General features: G+C 39.2%; 2 protein-coding genes across 5 annotated transcripts in view; one reads left to right on the top strand and one right to left on the bottom strand.

Moving 5' to 3' along the window:
• elmod2 (ELMO/CED-12 domain containing 2) lies at positions 1-17,591 on the top strand. The gene is made up of 9 exons (XM_057843892.1): positions 1-130; positions 6,176-6,325; positions 6,550-6,578; positions 6,840-6,937; positions 7,017-7,146; positions 7,212-7,345; positions 7,424-7,492; positions 10,351-10,484; positions 10,563-17,591. Exons 2-9 carry the CDS (start codon positions 6,181-6,183, stop codon positions 10,718-10,720), a joined length of 897 nt encoding a protein of 298 aa, XP_057699875.1. The 5' UTR covers positions 1-130; positions 6,176-6,180; the 3' UTR covers positions 10,721-17,591.
• Positions 15,013-19,815, bottom strand: part of LOC130920577 (mitochondrial uncoupling protein 2-like) — a 19,939-nt gene continuing 15,136 nt past the window's right edge. For 3 of the 4 annotated variants that reach the window (XM_057843888.1, XM_057843890.1, XM_057843889.1), the window contains exons 5-7: positions 19,013-19,114; positions 18,747-18,927; positions 15,013-16,023 (exon numbers count right to left, since the gene is read on the bottom strand). In XM_057843888.1, coding sequence (XP_057699871.1) covers positions 15,909-16,023; positions 18,747-18,927; positions 19,013-19,114 — 398 coding nt within the window. In that variant the 3' untranslated portion in view covers positions 15,013-15,908. Of the gene's footprint in view, positions 16,024-18,742; positions 18,928-19,012; positions 19,115-19,815 lie in introns of those variants that run through there. The other variant, XM_057843891.1, reaches the window with a different exon arrangement.

The following is a 19,815-nucleotide window of genomic DNA, read 5'->3' as shown; positions in this document are numbered from 1 at the left end:
CACTTCCTGTACTATAGGAAGTGCCACGGTAGCAAAACACTGCATGCCAGCCTTCATTCATTGATGGTCGTGCAAGACAGGCTTCGGATAAGTTTTCTTTTGTTCTTCTTATTGCAGGACAATTAAAGTGGTAAGTTTGAACCAGTGTCTCGTGTTAAGCAGGCTAGCCGCGTGAGCTAACACCAGTTTTGCTTACATCAGTGGCAACCTGTTGTCTAGACGACGCTTTTTCTGATACAAATTGACCGCGCGGCAAGTTAATGTGTTCATAAACTTTGCGGGAAGTCAGACAATTGTTGCTTATTTGCGTTAAGTCAACGCCATTTGTTACTCGCCCGCCTTAACAACATTAGCTGAGTGCTTGTTTATGCTATCATTAGCCTGGAAGCTACTGCAAATTAGCGAAACAAAGGGCGCATGCTCATTTTTTTGTTTGTTTTTTGTTTTTTGCATTTAATTGTTTTCATCTTGTAGCGAATTTGTTTAATTAAATACTTAATACACAATTGCTTTAACGCTAAAGAATATAGCTGTTTGACCGTACAGTTTGATACAAAAAATAAAACTAATAATTTTAATTCATAAGTGAGGAAATTAACGAGTTGTTAATGAGAGCAGAAGGTCAAGTTATCACGTAAAAAATTTGAAAATGTAGCTTGTTAAAACGTGAAGCTTTGAAATCGCGTTTGATCACAACCTAATCGTCCATTTTTTGTATTTTTCTGCTTTGGCAAGAATTTACTTCAATATTTAATAGCTAATATACGGTTGTCATAACATCTATATTAATGTTCTAAGGATAGAAAAAAAAAATGAAACAAATCATTAAAACTAAAATTATGGGAATCAATATTAGGCATGTGCCGGTATGATATTCTGACGGTATGATAACCTTAAGCGTCCGGCCCGTGGGCCAAATGCGGCCCGTGGTCAAATTTCATCCGGCCCCAAGCCTCTGTCATAAAATCAATAACGTCTGGCCTGCACACAGACTTAATAAATTGGTCAGCAGTACTGCAACCAGCATATGAAGTAGCTTACACACGAAATGCTGCTCCTCATTTACCCACTAAAAAGCAGCAGCACTTTAAGTAACATTACCACGTGTGACCCATTACTTCCATTTTCTAAAATGGCGACAATCAACAAAAAAAGAAAGTTGACTATGACGGCCGACGTGTCAAGGATAGGTGGAAATTGGACTATTTCTTCACTAAAATACGCAACAACTGTGTCTGCCTAGTTTGCAAAGAGACAGTCGCTGTTTTCAAAGATTTCAATGTGAAGCGATATGACCAAAGAAGACACGCTGACATGTACGACAAGATTAGAGGGAAGATACGCAGCGAGAAATTTAAGCAACTTGAAGCTAGTTTAATTTCACAGCAGCAGTATTTCGCAAGAGCCCGAGAGTCGAAAGAGAACACCACAAAGGCTAGTTGCGAGATTGTTGAAATTATTCATTGAAAAAAAATAATAAAGCAAATGTGACACCTTTAATTGTTGTGTATTAATGCGAACTCATATTGGAGGTATTGCGTACTCGGCAGCCACCCTCTGCAAACATGTTTTACATGTCGGTTGGCCCTCCTCCTCTAAGCCTCGACCGTCTGTAACTTTTCTGTAGCTGAAGTATTCCCATTCCAGCGATTTTGTTTTCTTCGATGGGGGAAAAAGTTCAGGAGTTTCACCTCCTCCAGCCATTGTGTAGCAAAGCTGACTCACTGACACTGAGCAACAACCAGTGGGGGAGGGTTGAGCCTTGCAGCTGCAAGCGAGGGATTTCTCCGTGCATTTTTGGGACAGAAAAAAAATAGACCCTACTCACCAACGTCACAAAATGACGTGTCGCTGTATCCGGCCGCCATATTGTCCGTCATTGTTTAGCCCTATTCTCAATGGTTTCAATTAGTCGTGCAATTTATAGAGCAATTCATGGAAGCCCCGGTGTTATCTGACGCTGTAAACTCATTGGATGCGTTGCATAAAAGGCGTTATGTGGAAAAGCTTCAGTTTATCCATTCGCCAGATCCATATTTGATGCCTAAATTGATATTTTTCGACCCGCTGTCTTCGTAGTCTCTGCCTGACATCTCCTACCCTGATATCTACAACTATCTTGTCCACAGAAACTCAGCCTGTTTTCAAGAAACTTTGAAAAACTTTAAGAGCAGCCAGGCCCGGATCTAGGTTTACCCACCAGAGTGGGCACTAAGAAATCTTGAGGGGGCACCCCCAATGCAGGCTTTTTTTTTTTACCCTCTGCATTTCTTTAATTTTTCTTAAATCTAGTCGAATAATTTTCTCCATCTTGTTCTGAGAGTTAACGGCTGGTTAACAGATTAATGCATCAGATTCTTCCACTTACTTTAAGTAAATATTACTATTGCTACAGTATTTGTTCTTATTAAGGCCATACAACTACAAGTTGGTCATTTTTCACCTAAATCAAGAGAAAAATGCTTTCAAATAATGTTTTGAACAATATCTATTCTTGAATTTAAAAACATTTCTGACAAGTTTTTTAAGGTTATTTTCAGCTAGGCATTTTTCTTATTTCAAGAAATCTAAGTGAGTAAATTTGATTGAAGCACTCGCAGATAATTTCACTTATTTCTAGTATATTTACACTGAAAACAAGGGAAGCTTTTCTTTTTTTTGGTTTGGGTTTTGCAGTGCATATGTAATGGTTTCATTGGTACACCGTTTGATTAAACCTTTGTTTTTAAAAACTACTTAAGAAACATTTTGAAAACTTCCAGAATAAGTGTCTGGATTTTATAAGCAAATTTAAATTGCAATATTTAAACGCAGAGGTGGGTAGAGCAGCCAACATTTTTACTCAACTAAGAGTATTGTTACTTCAAACTAATATTACTCAAGTAAGAGTAAAAGTAGTCATCCAAAAAATGTACTCAAGTACAAATAAAAAAGTATGCAGTGAAAAGAATACTCAATTAAGAGTGACATTTTGAGTAACTGCTTATTTTTGTTAAATTTTTTTTTTTTTTTACAGTGGTATATGAACCGTTGTTATAATGATACTGGACAATAACACATTACATAACCGCATAAAGCCAAAGAAATACAATAAAAATGTATTCCAATGAGAGAAAAAAAAACATAAACGAGGCATTCTTCGTCCAAAGAGCATGAGTGCCCTCTGGTGGAAAAAATAGTTCCTAGTTTGAATAGTGAAGAGTTTCTTCATTATTACTATTTAGAAATTAAAAGGAGCATATATCCGGTTATCCTTGGTCAATCAATGCCAAATAAAAACTGGTATAGAGGTTGAAATCCGCACTTTTGAGTCCTGTTGAGAGCAGCGCTCAATATAAAATACTTCATTTTTTTAACGGTACTAAAGACCACATGATTGAGCAGGCTGGTGTGAAGCTAGGACTGCAAGCTTGCGTCTGATTTGTATAATGGAGTCATGTGATTATTTTTGCGACGTCTCATTGGTGAAATCGGTAGAGCTACTTGGTACTACTACAGCTTTTACAGCTACTCGGCATCGCTGGCAAAAACACTTTTTTATGTTCTGTCGGGAGGAAAACGGCTGCCCACCCAATAATATGGTATTGGTACAGATATTGTGATATCTTTTTACTTTCTTTGACCGAATATTTAGTGTAACGACCCCACAGTATTATTGCTGTTCTATCAGCTTCCTACCGTCAGCGAACGCCTCTGGTACGGATGGGTGTGTGTGGTTGGATGAGTAGGAGTGGGCGGGGCGAGCGGAGGGTGCGTGTGTGTATGTGCCTGGAGGAGAGAGAGGAAGCGCGCGGATAACAAACGAGGTTGGAAAAACAGCTTGTTTAGGTGATTGCTTGTTGCGGCCAAAAGTAACCGTTAATCCTGCTATAAAAAAGTAGGTGAGACCAACTCTCCGTGAGTTCTCTATATCCAGTGCGACGCTACAATAGATATTCCCGACATTTTGATTGGGTGGGCACGACTCATGTCTGGGTGGGCCGTGCCCACCCCGGCCCACCCATACATCCGGCCCCGAGAGCAGCACTCTAAGCAACATTACCCCGTGTGACCCTTTACTTCCAATTTTCTAAAATGGCGACAATCAATAAAAAAAAGTTGACTGCAACGCGTCAAGGATAGGTGCATATTGGACTATTTCTTCAATAAAATACACAACTGTGTCTGCCTCATTTGCAGAGACAGTCGCGGAAGATACGCACGAGAAATTAAAGCAACTTGAAGCTAATTTAATTTCACAGCAGCAGTATTTCGCAAGAGCCCGAGGGTCGAAAGAGAACGCCACAAAGACGAGACTGTTGAAATTATGAATTTAAAAAAATAATAAAGCAAATGTGACACACAGACGGGCTTGCTAAAATTTGTTTAAATATATTGTTCTACGTAAATCAGCCCAGGTAGCCCCCCACATTTTTACCACACCAAATCTGGCCCCCTTTGCAAAAAGTTTGGACACCCTTGTTTAACCGATGATCCGTAGACGAGGCCAGCTTCTTTCACTTGTTACCAGCTAAATATTATTCAAAAAATAAAGATGGTGGAAGAAAGAAGCATCTTGAATTTGAAACGGTATGTTGTCGGCGATTAGCCTAGCAATGATCTTAATTGTGGTTGTCAGCCCAAAACCCTCTAAATATATATTAAATGCATCTTACCAGATATAAAATGACTACTACATAATCTGTGGTAATCGTTTGGAGCCCAGTTTTCTCGTCGAATTGCAGCAGTCCATCTCGCTCTCCTCTCCGGGTCTCTCGGAATACGGTAGAACTTCAAGTCTCTCCGTCTATCTTCTCTGTTATTGCAACCGACCGCCACACACGCCTTCACCATTTTGATTATTAATGTTAACGAGCAGAAAAACACGCCATAATAGGAGGAATTTACGTAGCGGTAATGCATCAACACGACGAGTTGACGGACAATATGGCGCGGGGGCGTGCTTGTGACGTCATGTGAGTAAGGTCTATAGACCCTACCCACGTGACGTCACAATTCCTTCCTCCTGACTGGTGCCGCCCAATTGTCCGTCAACACATCATGTTTCCCTGTTACGGCTACATGCATTCCTCCTATTTACGACGTGTTTTTCTGCTCGTTAACATTAATAATAAAAATGGTGAAGGCGTGTGTGGCGGTCGGTAGCAATAACAGCGAAGATAGACGGAGAAGACGGAGAGACTTGAAGTTCTACCGGATTCCGAGAGACCCGGAGAGAAGAGAGCGAGATGGGCTGCTGCAATTCGACGAGAAAACTGGGCTCCAAACGATTACCACAGATTATGTAGTAGTCATTTTATATCTGGTAAGATGCATTTAATATATATTTAGAGGGTTTTGGGCTGACAACCACAATTAAGATCATTGCTAGGCTAATCGCCGACAACATACACGTATGTATGTAGTGAGAGTGCTATCGCTAAACCATATAAACATTAAAAGCCCTAACTCCATTGACAAACGACATGAAATACATTAGACTTGACAGTGGATGTTAGCAATAACAAAAGATTTTGAATTGAAAATTTCGTAACTCACCTTTCCAAGCACAAGATAGATTCCTGCCGAATTTTCGTGGACGAGGACCTGTTTCACCCAACCAGCAACGAAGTATTTATAAGCCTCCAAGCTCTTAAAAGTTTTTCAAACTTTCGTGAGAATAGGCTGATTTTGTGTGGACAAGATAGTTGTACAGTTCAGGGTAGCTAGCAGATGTCAGGCAAATACGGCGGAGACAGCGGGTCGAAAAACATCGATTTAGGCATCAAATATGGATCTGGCGAATGGATAAACTGAAGCTTTTCCACATAACGCCTTTTATGCAACGCATCAACTGAGTTTACGGCATCCGAAAGCACCGGGTCTTCCATGAAATGCATTATAAATTGCTCGATCAATTGAGACCATTGATAATACAGACACAAAATGACGGACAAGTGGGCGGAACCATACAGCGAGCACGTGATTTTGTGACGTCGGTGGGTAGGGTCTATAGGATGGAAAATATTTGCGGTTTTGAAACCTTGACGTTTTCATACCACAGTATACCTTGAAATTGGTAATCGGCGCATGTCTAGTCAATATTGGATTTTGTAATTTTGAGTATATAAATGAAAAAAAGATTCATAGCATTTTTTTAAAAACTTTCTGATGTAGTACGTTTTCTCTCTTGTAGGAAGTATGCTGGCGTACATCTGGCAGTACTTGTACTCAACCTATTTGAGGTACTGGGTCAAGTGGCTCATCAGGCAGGTGACCAGGACGTGTGAGCTGCAGAGAATATGCTCCGGATACGGGCCGGGCGCAACCAGAACAATAAATACTGGTAAGAAAAAATTAATTATAATTTTGCGGCATATCACCGGGACAATTGGGCATAATAATTGAAACTCTAAAATAATCACTTTGGGGGGGAAAAGTGTCAAATAAAAAAAAAAAAAAAAATGTACAAAGGAGTTTGTGGCCCAATAACAGTATCATAGTATTTTTTTTTTTTTTATGTTTGATTTTTGTTTAACAATTTTGACTTTCATTTTGTGATTATTGCAGAATATTCCCTCAAGTATTCAAAAAGCAAGGTAAGCATATCGTGCAGATGAGTTTATGTAGCGTACGGCACAGCCTTTAAACCCACAGAATTATCAATAGTGCAAAGGTCTGCGCTGTAAACACCATCTAGGATTTCTTCAGTTTAACATTATTGATAGAGATCCAGATAAAAATACACTTAGAGTAGATACTCGTTGATTAAAATACACACAAATGTTTTCCTTTCAGTTTTGAAATTAGAAAATAATTAGACAAATGAGTTTGAGTTTTCCATTCTTCTTCCTCTGTAGCTTCTACGAGGTGCTCTGGTCAGCAGGAAGGAGCACTTAGGGAACCATGTGGAGCAAATAATGAAGGAGAAGAACATCAAAGTGCAGACAAATCCGCTGTAAAGCCACTGTCTTTTAAAAATGAGTCATTTATGTGTTGTGTTTTCATCTTTAAGTAACGTAATTGCTTCCTTCTAGATTTAAAGAAAGCCTGCACGCCTCGCTGCTGCAGATCACGGGGTACAATAACCTCTACGAATCTGTGGAAGACGTCAGGAAAGAGGCGTTCTGCCCGGAGAACCCTCAACACGAGGCCATGCTGTTAAAGGTATTTTCAGGAAATAATTGATTCTGTTCCACTCGGTCAACCAAATTTCGATACGTTACCCTCAGCTTTGGGAGCTGCTCATGCCCAGCATCAAACTGGAGTCCAGGGTGACTAAGCAGTGGGGGGACATCGGCTTCCAAGGGGACGACCCCAAGACGGACTTTCGAGGAATGGGCATGCTGGGCCTCATGAATCTTCTGTGAGTTGCCCAAATGTCTTTTCCGCTAACCCGGCTTGACTTTTTATGAATTTTTTTGCTAAATTATTTCATCCTCAGCTTCTTCAGTGAACACTACACACAAGAAGCTCGCCTGGTGTTATCTCATGCCAACCATCCAAAACTAGGGTGAGACACAAGCCCTTTCTTACGCTCTCTTGTAATGATGGGCGATATGATGATATACATCGTTAAAACAAGAGATTTATTATTGACATTTATTACACTGCTGGCCAAAAGTATTGGCACCCCTGCAATTCTTTCAGTTAATGCTCAATTTCTCCCAGAAAATGATGGCAATTACAAATGCTTAGGAAGTAATATCTTCATTTATTTTGTTTGCAGTGAAAAAAAACAAAAGAGAATGGGAAAATAAATTAAATCATTATCGTTTTACACAAAACTCCAAAAATGGTCCGGACAAAAGTATTGCCACCCTTTGAAAAATCATGTCATGCTTCTCTAATTTGTTTAATTAACAGCACCTGTTACTTACCTGTGGCACATAACAGGTGGTGGCAATAACTAACTCACACGTGCAGCCAGTTAAAATGGATTAAAGTTGACTCAACCTCTGTCCCGTGTCTTTGTGTGTACCACATTGAGCACGGAGAAAACAAAGAAGACCAAAGAACTATCTGAGGACTTGAGAAGCAAAATTGTGAGGAAGCATGGGCAATCTCAAGGCTACAAGTCCATCTACAGAGACCTGAATGTTCCTGTGTCTACCGTGCGCAGTGTCATCAATAAGTGTAAAGCCCACCGCGTTGTGGTTAATCTCCCTAGATGTGGACGGAAAAAAAAAATTGACGAGATATTTCAACGAAGGATTGTGCGGATGGTGGATAAAGAACCTCAACTACCATCCAAACAAGTTCAAGCTGTCCTGTAGTCCGAGGGTACAAACAGAGGCAACCTGTACTATCCGTCGGCATCTGAATGAAAAGGGATTTTATGGAAGGATACCCAGAAAGACCCCACTTCTGACCCAGAGACATAAAAAAGCCAGGCTGGAGTTAGCCAAAACCTGAGAAAGCCAAAACCATTTTTGGAAGAATGTTCTCTAGTCAGATGAGACAAAAGTAGAGCTTTTTGGGAAAAGGCATCAACATAGAGTTTACAGGAACAAAACGAGACCTTCAAAGAAAAGAACACTGTTCCCACAGTCAAACATGGCAGAGGTTCTCTGATGTTTTGGGGTTGCTTTGCTGCCTCTGGCACTGGACTGCTTGACCATGTGCATGACATTATAAAGTCTGAAGACTACCAACACATTTTGCAGCATAATGTAGGCCCCAGTGTGAGAAAGCTGGGTCTCCCTCAGAGGTCATGGGTCTTCCAGCAGGACAATGACCCAAAACACACTTCAAAAAACACTGGAAAATGGTTTGAGAGAAAGCACTGGGGACTTCTGAAGTGGCCAGCAATGAGTCTAGACCTGAATCCCATAGAACACCTGTGGAGAGATCTGAAAATGGCAGTTTGGAGAAGGCACCCTTCAAATCTTAGAGACTTGGGAGCAGTTGGCCAAAAAAGAATGGTCTAAAATTCCAACAGAGCATTGTAAGAAGCTCATTGATGGACACCGGAAGCGGTTGTTCGCAGTTATTTTGTCTGAAGGTAGTGCTACCAAGTATTAGGCTGAGGGTGCCAATACTTTTGTCCGGCCCAATTTGAGTTTTGTGTAAAATGATAATGATTTAAATTTTTTAAGTTCTCTTTTGTGTTTTTTCATTGCAAGCAAAATAAATGAAGATATCACTACTACAAATTGAGCATTATCTGACAGAATTGCAGGGGGGGGCAATACTTTTGGCCAGCAGTTGTCATAAGGCACCACATGATGCAAAAAGTACGGTGCACAATAGAGCTGTCCCGACTAGTCGACTTAGTCGATGACGTAAATCCGTCGATGAGCACAACACCCCGTCGACGGTTAATGAAGGGTTAAAAAAATATATGCGTGGAAAGTTCAGAATATCGGATGCTCTGTATGCAAGCGGGGAAAGCGGCACAAAGCCAAAAAAAGCACACCAGAGTGTCCAAAACATTGACTTATTTCAAAGAAACAAAGGAGGGTACACATTTCTGTCCTGTCTCTTCAATGCCAAGCTTGGCTGCACGTCGGCCGTGAATAAACACCTCAAGCGCCGTCACCCAGTTTGAATTTTTTTTTTTTTTTTTTTTTCATTTTTTTTGTACACCAGAGGGTGCTGTCGCCTTACTAAATAATAATGTTTCATTGACAATGGGCCTATAAATGGTAAATGGTGTTATAAGTGCGATTAGTATTGTTCTTAATGCTAACTGAAAGGTTTATTTCATGTTATGGTTTATTTTATGGTATAGAAAATTATATAAGGTTAAAAGGTCATAAATATATACAGTATATACAGTGATTGCACTCAAGGGAGAGATTGTCAATGATAAGGTAATAAATTAAGGTAAAGGCAATTCATATAGGCAATTCATTGATATATAAATAAGGTTTAAAAGGAAAAAGGTGAAAAGTTTTTGTTAATTTCTAATTGTGTTGTTTTATTTGTGTGCACCGTAGCTCTTACGGTGTGATTACATCAAGGATGGAATAAAAGTTGTAAACCATCAGTTTAAGAGACCATCTTTTCAATCGGGATGCTACACTAGTTAATTCTATCAGCATCTGAACTCATTGTTTATTTGTGATTTATTATTGTTATTTACGTGTTTATTTGTACTTTAATAAATAATTTGTGTTCCAATATGTTTTTTTGTGAATTAATAAGCGTCAACAAAAATGTCATGGCTAAATTAGTAAACAAAAAAAACAAAAACAATTTTTTAAAATTATTAGATTAGTCGACTAATCGTAAAAATAGTCTGCTGACTAATCGGGAGAAAATTAGTCGTTTGGGACAGCCCTAGTGCACAATATCACCCTGTATGTGTTACTGTGCCTCTTTCCATTAATAAAACATGATTATTCAGACATGCAACGGTTGTTCCAGGTACTCATACGCCATCGTAGGGATCAACCTGACCGAAATGGCGTTCAGTCTGCTAAAGAGCGGCGCTCTCAAAGCTCATTTCTATAACGCAGTGTCCGGCACCCCCGAGCTACGACACTTTCATCAGCTGTACTGTGAGTACAGCCATCTTAGAACTTATCAAACTAGATATGAGATTTAATATTTTTCCCCTCACTTATCTCACACTCTAGGCTACCTGGCATTTGAATTTGACAAATTCTGGCTGGCAGAGGAACCTGAAAGCATCATGCTGTTTAACCAGTACAGGGAAAAGTTCCACCACGTGGTACGGAACCTCCTAACCGACCCCCATGTGTGTCTCACGTTGAGCGCTACATCTAAAAACTAAAGGTACACCAGCGTGGAAGCCGACTGAACAAGACACCAGCACAGAACTCTGGTAATTAGAGGCAATAAACATTATTCTGATCATTGAGTCCGAAGATATTTGTGGAAAATGGTCATGAAATAATAGTAATAATTCAACTAGTGTTGCACCGATACCATTTTTTGGCTCCGGATACAGATTCCGCTCCCTGGCTATGCGGTATCGGCAAATCCTGATACTGTACTGATACCAAGTTTTTTGAAAAAGCATACAAAAATATTTTTTCTTTTACTGCTAGATTACTGCATACTCGAATGTAGCAAAATATCTATCATTACTTGGTCAGAAACTGCTTAACAACCTTTTGTGCCTACATGAGATGTGTGAAAATAAATGAACTCCTCTAAATGTTCAATTTCAGGGCATTTCAGGTCATTTCCTGATGATTTTTGGTGACTTTTTTGGGGGGCATTTTCAGGCGACTTTCTGTTGAATTCAGTTTACTGAAAAGGAAGTGACCCAAGAATGTCCCCAAATGAATAGGAAGTAACCTGTAAATGCCCTAAAATGATCAAGCGAGAAGCTAGCAAGAAACAGTGCTCTGGCGTCAGTGCCATTGACGGCGCTAGACATCCAATCCAGTCAAAGTGAATTTGATGTAGGGCTGCAGCTATCGATTTTTTTAGTAGTCGATTAATCGATGAAGCAGTTAGTTCGAGTAATCGATATTAAACATAAAAAATTAAAATACCTGAGCTGAGCCTTAAACGGTATGAAAAAATAAATAAATATGGATCTATGTACAACAAAAGAACAATTGGCTGAAGTGTGCTAGCTTAAATGCTATAATATGCTAACTTTTTTTTAACAATGCTCTTAACAAATGGTCCAGACACGTATTCCCACAAAAAAAAAAAAAAGGCCAAATATACCTATGAACTAAATTATGAATGAATTAAAAAACATTAGCTCAAACGAAAACCTAGCTTATGTTGCTCTTAACAGGGAGCAGCTGGATTAAGCTATGTGAAATGAAGCAGACTAGATGGCAGTGTATCCACCCAAATTAATAAAACTAAATGAAAACACTTTTAAAACAAACCATTACACCATTTTAACTAAACGCATACTCGAAGAAGCGAGTTAATCGATTCATAGTTGCAGCAGTAATATAATGTCTAGCGCCGTCCATGTCAGCCAATGAGATAACGTTAACACTCGATCGCTGCACTAGACGTCCAATTCCTTTTGACCGGGAGGGGCGCAAATGAACAAAAAAAAAAAACGCCATGAAAAACACACATTAAAAAAAAACTGAAAAAATTGCAGAAAAAACCCCCTGCAAAACCTAAAAATTGGCAACCCCGCAAACCCCCCCCCGCCCAAAAAAAGGACCCCCCCTGTACCAATATGAGGGAAAAAAAGGTCATTTATTTAATATTTTAGATTTAACCGTGATGGCGCACTCATTGGCTGCCATGAACGGCACTAGATGTTCACTCCATGTTGACTGGGAGGTGCAAATGAACATCCTCAGAATTTTTGACATCAGGCTTAATCTTCGAGTTAGCGAGGGTTGAATTAGTCGGTGGAGGTGATTTCAACAAATTCCGTGCAATATGTAAGTTCTGCAGGACTATTTTTTTAGATGTGTAATACGACCACAATAGAGAGGAATGCTTCAGCCACTCGTGCTAACGCTGCATTCCAGGAAGGTGGGAAGTCGAGTCAAGTTGTGACCTCAAAGTGTTCCAAGCAAATGTAAACAGCAAAGATGGCCGATCGCCAAAAGTTGTTTTTAATTTTTTCCCTCAAAAGACATTCTGAACTCCAGCAAACCTGCCTTCTCGTAAGCGATCAAATAGTGGAAGCATTCCAATAATTTTCCAGATCGAAGGTTGGAAACTCTGACTTCCCGCCTTCCTTGAATGCAGCATCAGTCTGCTGAGTTAACTGACGGCCGATGACATGGTGACATGTGCATTTAGAAGGAAACAGACAGAAGAAATGGGCAAAGGGAAAAATTCCACAAACTCCCTATGAAGAACGAGGACTATTATCAACTGGTTACTTGCTGCAGTCTCTGCAATGTTTAAAAAATAAAAATAAAAAATTAGCTCATCACTTATGCTAGCAAATGACACAAGTTTGCTAGCCTGCTTTTGCCAGCTTTCCCCCCTAGCAAAACTAACATCTTTAAAGATCCTCATGTCAATGTTCATGAAACTTCAAATCCAAACTGCTATTACCATTTAACATTTACATTTATCCACCTTTTATAAAGCAGACATGTCCAAAGTCCGGCCCGGGGGCCAAATGCGGCCCGTGGTCAAATTTCATCCGGCCCCCAGCCTCTGTCATAAAACGTCTGGCCCGTACACAGACTTAAAAAATTGGTCAGCAGTACTGCAACCAGCATATGAAGTAGCTTACACACGAAATGCTGCTCCTCATTTACCCACTAAAAGGCAGCAGCACTTTAACCCTTTATTGCCAAATGTATCACATTTGATACACCTAAAATTTAATGATTTTGAGACTGATTTAGAATTTTGACATTTCTTTTTGAAAAACAAAAAAAATGATGGATGCAAGTCAACACATGCATCTGCAAATTCCATGAGAAAAAAAACATTTAGCATGGGTTATAGATAATAGAGCACTTATTACTAGGGCTGTCAAATGATTACAATTTTTAATCGAGTTAATTACAGCTTAAAAATTAATTAATCGCAATTAATCGCAATTCAAACCATCTATAAAATATGCCATATTTTTCTGTAAATTATTGTTGGAATGGAAAGATAAGACACAAGATGGATATATACATTCAACATACGGTACATACATAAGTACTGTATTTGTTTTTTATAACAATAAATCAACAAGATGGCATTATCATTATTAACATTCTGTTAAAGTGATCCATGGATAGAAAGACTTGTAGTTCATAAAAGATAAATGTTCGTACAAGTTATAGAAATTTTGTATTAAAACCCCTCTCAATGTTTTCGTTTTAATAAAATTTGTAAAATTTTCAATCAAAAAATAAACTAGTAGCCCGCCATTGTTGATGTCAATAATTACACAATGCTCATGGGTGCTTCAGCCCATAAAATCAGTCACACCCAAGCGCCAGCAGAGGGCGACAAAACTCCCAAAAACACAAGTAACAAGTTGGCATTGCACTGTGCTGTCATTTTAATCTGTTTGAGCGGGGCATGTGCGTTAATTGCGTCAAATATTTTAACGTGATTAATTTAAAAAATTAATTACCGCCCGTTAACGCAATAATTTTGACTGCCATACTTATTACACAAATTCATTTTGACTTTTCTTTTTACAAATTTGAAAAAAAGGTTTCATTAGGACCTTATTTTTCAAATTTTGGGATTCTCTGATAATTGCTTCATGTTGCAGGTATTTAAGGGCTAAGCAACATTACCCCATGTGAGCCATTACTTCCATTTTTTAAAATGGCGACAACAAAAAACAGAAAGTTGACTGTGACGGCCGACGCTTCAAGGATGGGTGGAAATTGGACTATTTCTTCACTAAAATACGCAACAACTGTGTCTGCCTCATTTGCAAAGAGACAGTCGCTGTTTTTAAAGATTTCAGTGTTAGGCGATATTACCAAACAAGACTATCTGACATGTACGACTAAATTACACGGAAGATACGCAGCGAGAAATTGAAGCAACTTGAAGCTAGTTTACTTTCACAGCAGCACTATTTCGCAAATGCCCGAGAGTCGAAAGAGAACGCCACAAAGGCTAGTTGCAAGATTGTTGAAATGATTAATTATAAAAAAAATGATCAAGCAAATGTGCCACATGGCTTGCTAAAATATGCCTAAATATATTGTTCTACGTAAAGCACGTCGGCCAAAGTTGGCCCCCCACATTTTTACCACACCAAATCTGGTGCCCTTTGCAAAAAGTTTGGACACCCCTGTTTTAAAGTATACGCTAATACATTGAAAATATGACTGCTAAATTAGCATATTCAACAGCAGTCACCAAAATAAAAACACTTAATGCGACAAGTGCTGGTGCTTCGAAAGCGGCGTTTGTAACTTGCGGCCATCTTGGGAAGGGCGACCGTCGCACAGAAGTACATATTACGCAATACTAGCCGATACGATGCCTGCATTTTAATCCCCTACCGATACTAGTATCAGTGCAACACTAAATTCAACACACAAGACAAAACACCTCTTATTTACAGTATGTCTGTAAAAATGTCACCAAGGCCTTTTTTGTTGGTTTTCTATTTTGTAATCTCAATAAAAGCACATGCACACAAAAGACTGTAAAAGAAGTCAACAGTATTTATATCTTGCATTCAGATATACAGCTTTTACATTCGACAGGCAGATTTGGACATCTTATAAAAGTGCAAACACATTCTAACACCTTTAGTATACTCACATGACACATTCGTTAAACTTAACGTTATCACAGGTGAAAAATACTGTTGTTCATGTAAGTAATTAGAGGAATTAAACACAGCTGTGTTTTAATTCATCAGATCGCAGCTGAGTTTCATTAAGAGACCGTCCTTGTGTAGTTATTAACTCACATGCCATTGACGATGGTAGACGTCCAGTCTGTTTGAACGTCTACTAGAGACGAACCTGATTGGATGTCTATCATCGTGAATGCCGCTAAAAGAGTTAATAGACTACGCTGCCTCTGGTGGCGAAAGAGTGAACACCAGAAGGAGCAGCGCAATGTCAGTGCACATTAGCATGAAGTCTTGAATTATTTTTTTTTTCACATTCTATTGAATGTTGTTCCTGTATGTTTTTAAGAAGTATAATACTGTCGAGTGCTAGTTTTCCTATTAAAAATGTGTTGATAACATTTTTTTGTTGGTGTGTTTTGAGTTAAGAGCGTAGTCTGGGAAAGGATTACGCTCGTAAGGCACCGTTGTATTGCATTGTACTCATGATAACTGTTTTCTTAAAGATATTTTTTAAAGGATATTACTTGTCTTTGATTGCATTTTGAATTGTATTTATTTCAAATGTATTCAATAAGTGATTTTATTCCACTTGGATTTAATTTGAAAAATATATTAATTATAAAATTGTATTTTTACGTTCACTTATTTATAAATAGTCAATAAATTATTAGGTTTTCCCAGTATTTTTCCGCTGAGGGTTCCTGAGTGTACTTAAATGTCTTGTCCGTTGCGTTCAGGTTCAGTTGGACGTCTCAAAGCGCTTCTTGGTCACCATCATGGCGCGCTTGATTTGTTCGAAGGAGACGAACATGACGACGTTCCACGAGCCGAGTCTCAGGAAGGACGGCACAAAGCTTTAAAAAAAAAATAAAATATAGGAGGCAAAATTATGGGATGGGGTGAGTGATTTTGGCAGCCACTGTGGCCGTAATCAGCCACAGTGGTAATAAAAGGTATCTGCACCTTTTGTAATTTCTCACATTTCGGCATGAAATCACCATCAAATGTGATCTGATCTTTGTCAAAATCATACAGATGAAAAAACTCTGCTTTAACTAAAATCACCCAAACATTTCTAGGTTTTCATATTTTAATGAGGACAGCATTCAAACAATGACAGAAGAGGAAAAAATAAGTGAACCCTCTGCCTAAGGAGACTTAAAGAGAAATTGAAAGTAATTTTTACTAAATATAAGTCAGGTTTGTCCCCAATCACTGATGAGTTGTTTAAAGCTACCCTATCCACTATAAAACACACACCAGGTAAGAAATGTCTTGATGAGAAGCATTGTCTGATGTGCTCAGTCAAAAGAGCTGTCTTAAGACCTGCGATCAAGGATTGTTGATTTGTATAAAGCTGGGAAAGGATACAAAACCGTCACTAAAAGTCTGGATGTTCATCAGTTGAAAGTCAGAAAAGTTGCCTACAAATGGAGAGAGTTTGGCACTGTTGCTTCTCTCCCAAGGAGTGGCCTTCCACCAAAGATGACGCCAAGAGTTCAGCTCAGAATACTCAGATAGGTGAAAAAGAACCCCAAAGTGTCTGCTAAAAACTTACAGGAATCACTGGCCAATATCTCTGTGCACACATCAACTACATGTAAAACTATGGCCAAGATGGTGTTAATGGGAGGACTCACGGAGGAAGCCAGTGCTGTCTAAAAAAAAAAACATTGTTGCTTGTTTAATATCTGCAAAAAGGCACTTGGACACTCCACGGAAGTTTTGGCCAAATATTTTGTGGACTGATGAAACCAAAGTTAAATTGGTTGGGAGTAACGCACAACGTCATTTGTGGAGGAAAAATGGTACAGCTCACCAACATCAACACCTCATCCCCACCATGAAGCATGTTGGAGGGAGCATCGTGATTTGGGGCTGTTTTGCTTCCTCAGGGCCTGGACAACTTGCAATCATTAATGAAAGAATGAATTCAAAAGTTTATCAGGATGTTTTGCAGGAAAACCTGAGACCGTCTGTCAGACAGTTGAAGCTAAAAAGAGGATGGATGCTGCAACAAGACAATGATCCAAAACTAGGGTTGTTCCGATCATGTTTTTTTGCTCCCGATCCGATCCCAATATTTCCCGATCCGATTGCATTTTTTTTGCTCCCGATTCCATCCCAATCATTCCCGATAATTTTTCCCGATCATATACATTTTGGCAATGCATTAAGAAAAAAATGAATAAAACTCGGACGAATATATACATTCAACATACAGTACATAAGTACTGTATTTGTTTATTATGACAATAAATCCTCAAGATGGCATTTACATTATTAACATTCTTTCTGTGAGAGTGATCCACGGATAGAAAGACTTGTAATTCTTAAAGGATAAATGTGACTTTGTATATTGTGACTAAATATTACCATCTAGTGTATTTGTTGAGCTTTCAGTAAATGATACTGTAGCCATTTAACTGTTCTGCCCAAATGCATGATGCGAAGTGCAACCATGACTGTGCAAAGCGGCACCAATTGATATATCTTCTCTGCGGTGGGAAATAACATAGGGTGTTAAGAAAAAGATCAACTACTACCCTGCTTCCCCACATTGCTTCCCACGATATTTAATTGTTGAGAGAGGGATTTTAAGGCTTTAGCCAATTAAAAAAAGGCTTTAAAGGCTGCCAAAATTCACTCTACTCATTTTACGCTGCCTTTTAGCTCTATATATAGGTAAAACGGCGCCATTATAGATTGAATGCGACAATGCGTGAGTGGGTCGTGCAGCGCATGCGTTGATTGCGTTAAATACTTTAACGTGATTAATTTTTTAAAAATTAATTACCGCCGTTAATGCGATAAATTTGATAACCCTACTTTAAGCCAAAACTAAAGAATCTGGATGAGTGTAAGACATTTTGTCTGTAACGTTAATACAATTAGAAAACGATTTAATTAAAAAATACATATATTTAAAAAAGGCATGCCCGATATTTTTTTGCCGATTCCGTTACTTTGAAAATGACGTCCCCATCGATCGGGACATCTTTATCCAAAACAGAGGTAAATCAACTTCAGAATTATTTCAGAAGAACAAAATACACGTTCTGGATTGGCCAAGTCAAAGTCCAGACTTTAACCCCATTGAGATACTGTGGCATGACCTAAAGACAGCGATTCATGCCAGATATCCCAGGAATCTGACTAAACTACAGCAGTTTTGTAGAGAAGAATGGGCCAAGATTAGTCCTGATCGATGTGCCAGACATCTGCAGCTACAGGAAGCGTCTGGTTATTGCTGCCAAAGGGGGGGGCACAAAATATTAAATGTGATGGTTCACCTATTGTTCCTCCTCCTGTCAATGTTTGCATACTATCCTAATTAAAATATTAGTTAAAGCACTGTTTTTTCATCTGTGTGATTTTGACAAAGATCCGATCACATTTGATGGTGATTTCTACCTATTTTCTAAACGGGTGAAGTTGCAAAATCACAAGGGGTGCAAATACTTCCGCTCCTCACTGTATATTCTTTATCCTCTGTAAAGGATGACTATCTTTAAAGTGATTTTTAAAACTTGTGTCAACATGACATAGTATAACAAAATAGTGACTCCGTGCTCACCCCTTGTAGAAAGCTGTGGGCCCCTCTTTGGTCAACATGGTCCACGCGCAGTTGATAGCGCTGCGGTACTGACCCGGCGGCGAGTTCATGTACCTGGTCTTCACCACGTCCACCGGAGAGGCGATCACCGTAGTGACGAAGCCGGCGCCGAAGGCCGACACAAAGTGACACGGCAGGTTGTCTGGGAAAGAGGCGGGGAAGTGGATCTTATCAGCCGGAGGGCGTGAGGGCCACGGGCCAACGGGAGGGCTCGCCGCGTGCGTCACCTGACATGAGCTTGTGTCGCAGGATGGCTTCTTTGATGAGGTCGTACGTCACTAGCTCAGTGCAGTTGACCAACGCGTTCCTCGTGATGTTAGGCAACGTTCCTACAGTGGTTTTCAGAAGTTAACTCAATTTAAAATCGACACATAAAGGGATTTCTAGTATAAACAAGGTTCATGTATAAGTATTTAGTTATGCAAATGGTGTATTTCTTCAACCTCTGATTAGGATGAAAATATTGTTTATTCACACCGCTAACGAGTGCAGTTATTTTGTGACGGCAGGACAGTAGAGTTTAGGGCGGCAGCTATCGATTATTTAAATCAAGACTAGGTAACTTTTAAGTTTTGGTCGATTTTAGCGACGCAGATGGACAAAAGTGTTAGTGTTTTGCCTTAAGGAAAACTACGTTTCCCATGCGGACCAGCGCACAGTGTTGTAAAATCCTGATCTCCCAGATGTCTGCAAACATTTGTTTCTAGCAACTGTATGAAAAATGAATAGTCATAGACTTCAAAACTATTGACCTGACACTTCGTCATTCTTTGCGTATTGCCATAGGGAGCTGAGCTTGATTTAGTAATAGTCAATTGAAGACAACACACACTCATGTCCAGGCCGGATTTAAGCTTGGATTTTTGAAGAGGTATGAAAGCTGTACCGCATACAAACAGGAAGGATTGTCTCAGGAGTGATTTGTTCGAGGATTCAAGGTAATTATATTTTTCGTACCATGCATGCATTTTTAAATGTGAAAAAAAATCAATGAGAAATCAGCGACTACTGCATTGGCATCAAAGTTTGC

This window comes from Corythoichthys intestinalis, chromosome 8 (genome assembly GCF_030265065.1).
Source record: "Corythoichthys intestinalis isolate RoL2023-P3 chromosome 8, ASM3026506v1, whole genome shotgun sequence".
Taxonomy (NCBI): domain Eukaryota; kingdom Metazoa; phylum Chordata; class Actinopteri; order Syngnathiformes; family Syngnathidae; genus Corythoichthys; species Corythoichthys intestinalis.
Note: the sequence above shows the minus strand (reverse complement) of the source record. Positions and strands in the feature narration are given on the sequence as shown.

What these genes read in the sequence shown, in the direction of transcription:
- elmod2 (XM_057843892.1), top strand. Translation starts at nt 6,181, where the DNA reads ATGCTGGCGTACATCTGGCAGTACTTGTACTCAACCTATTTGAGGTAC. An exon ending in AACCAGAACAATAAATACTG is followed by an intron (nt 6,326 to 6,549) that starts GTAAGAAAAAAT and finishes TGATTATTGCAG; the next exon opens with AATATTCCCTCAAGTATTCA. An exon ending in ACACTTTCATCAGCTGTACT is followed by an intron (nt 10,485 to 10,562) that starts GTGAGTACAGCC and finishes CTCACACTCTAG; the next exon opens with GCTACCTGGCATTTGAATTT.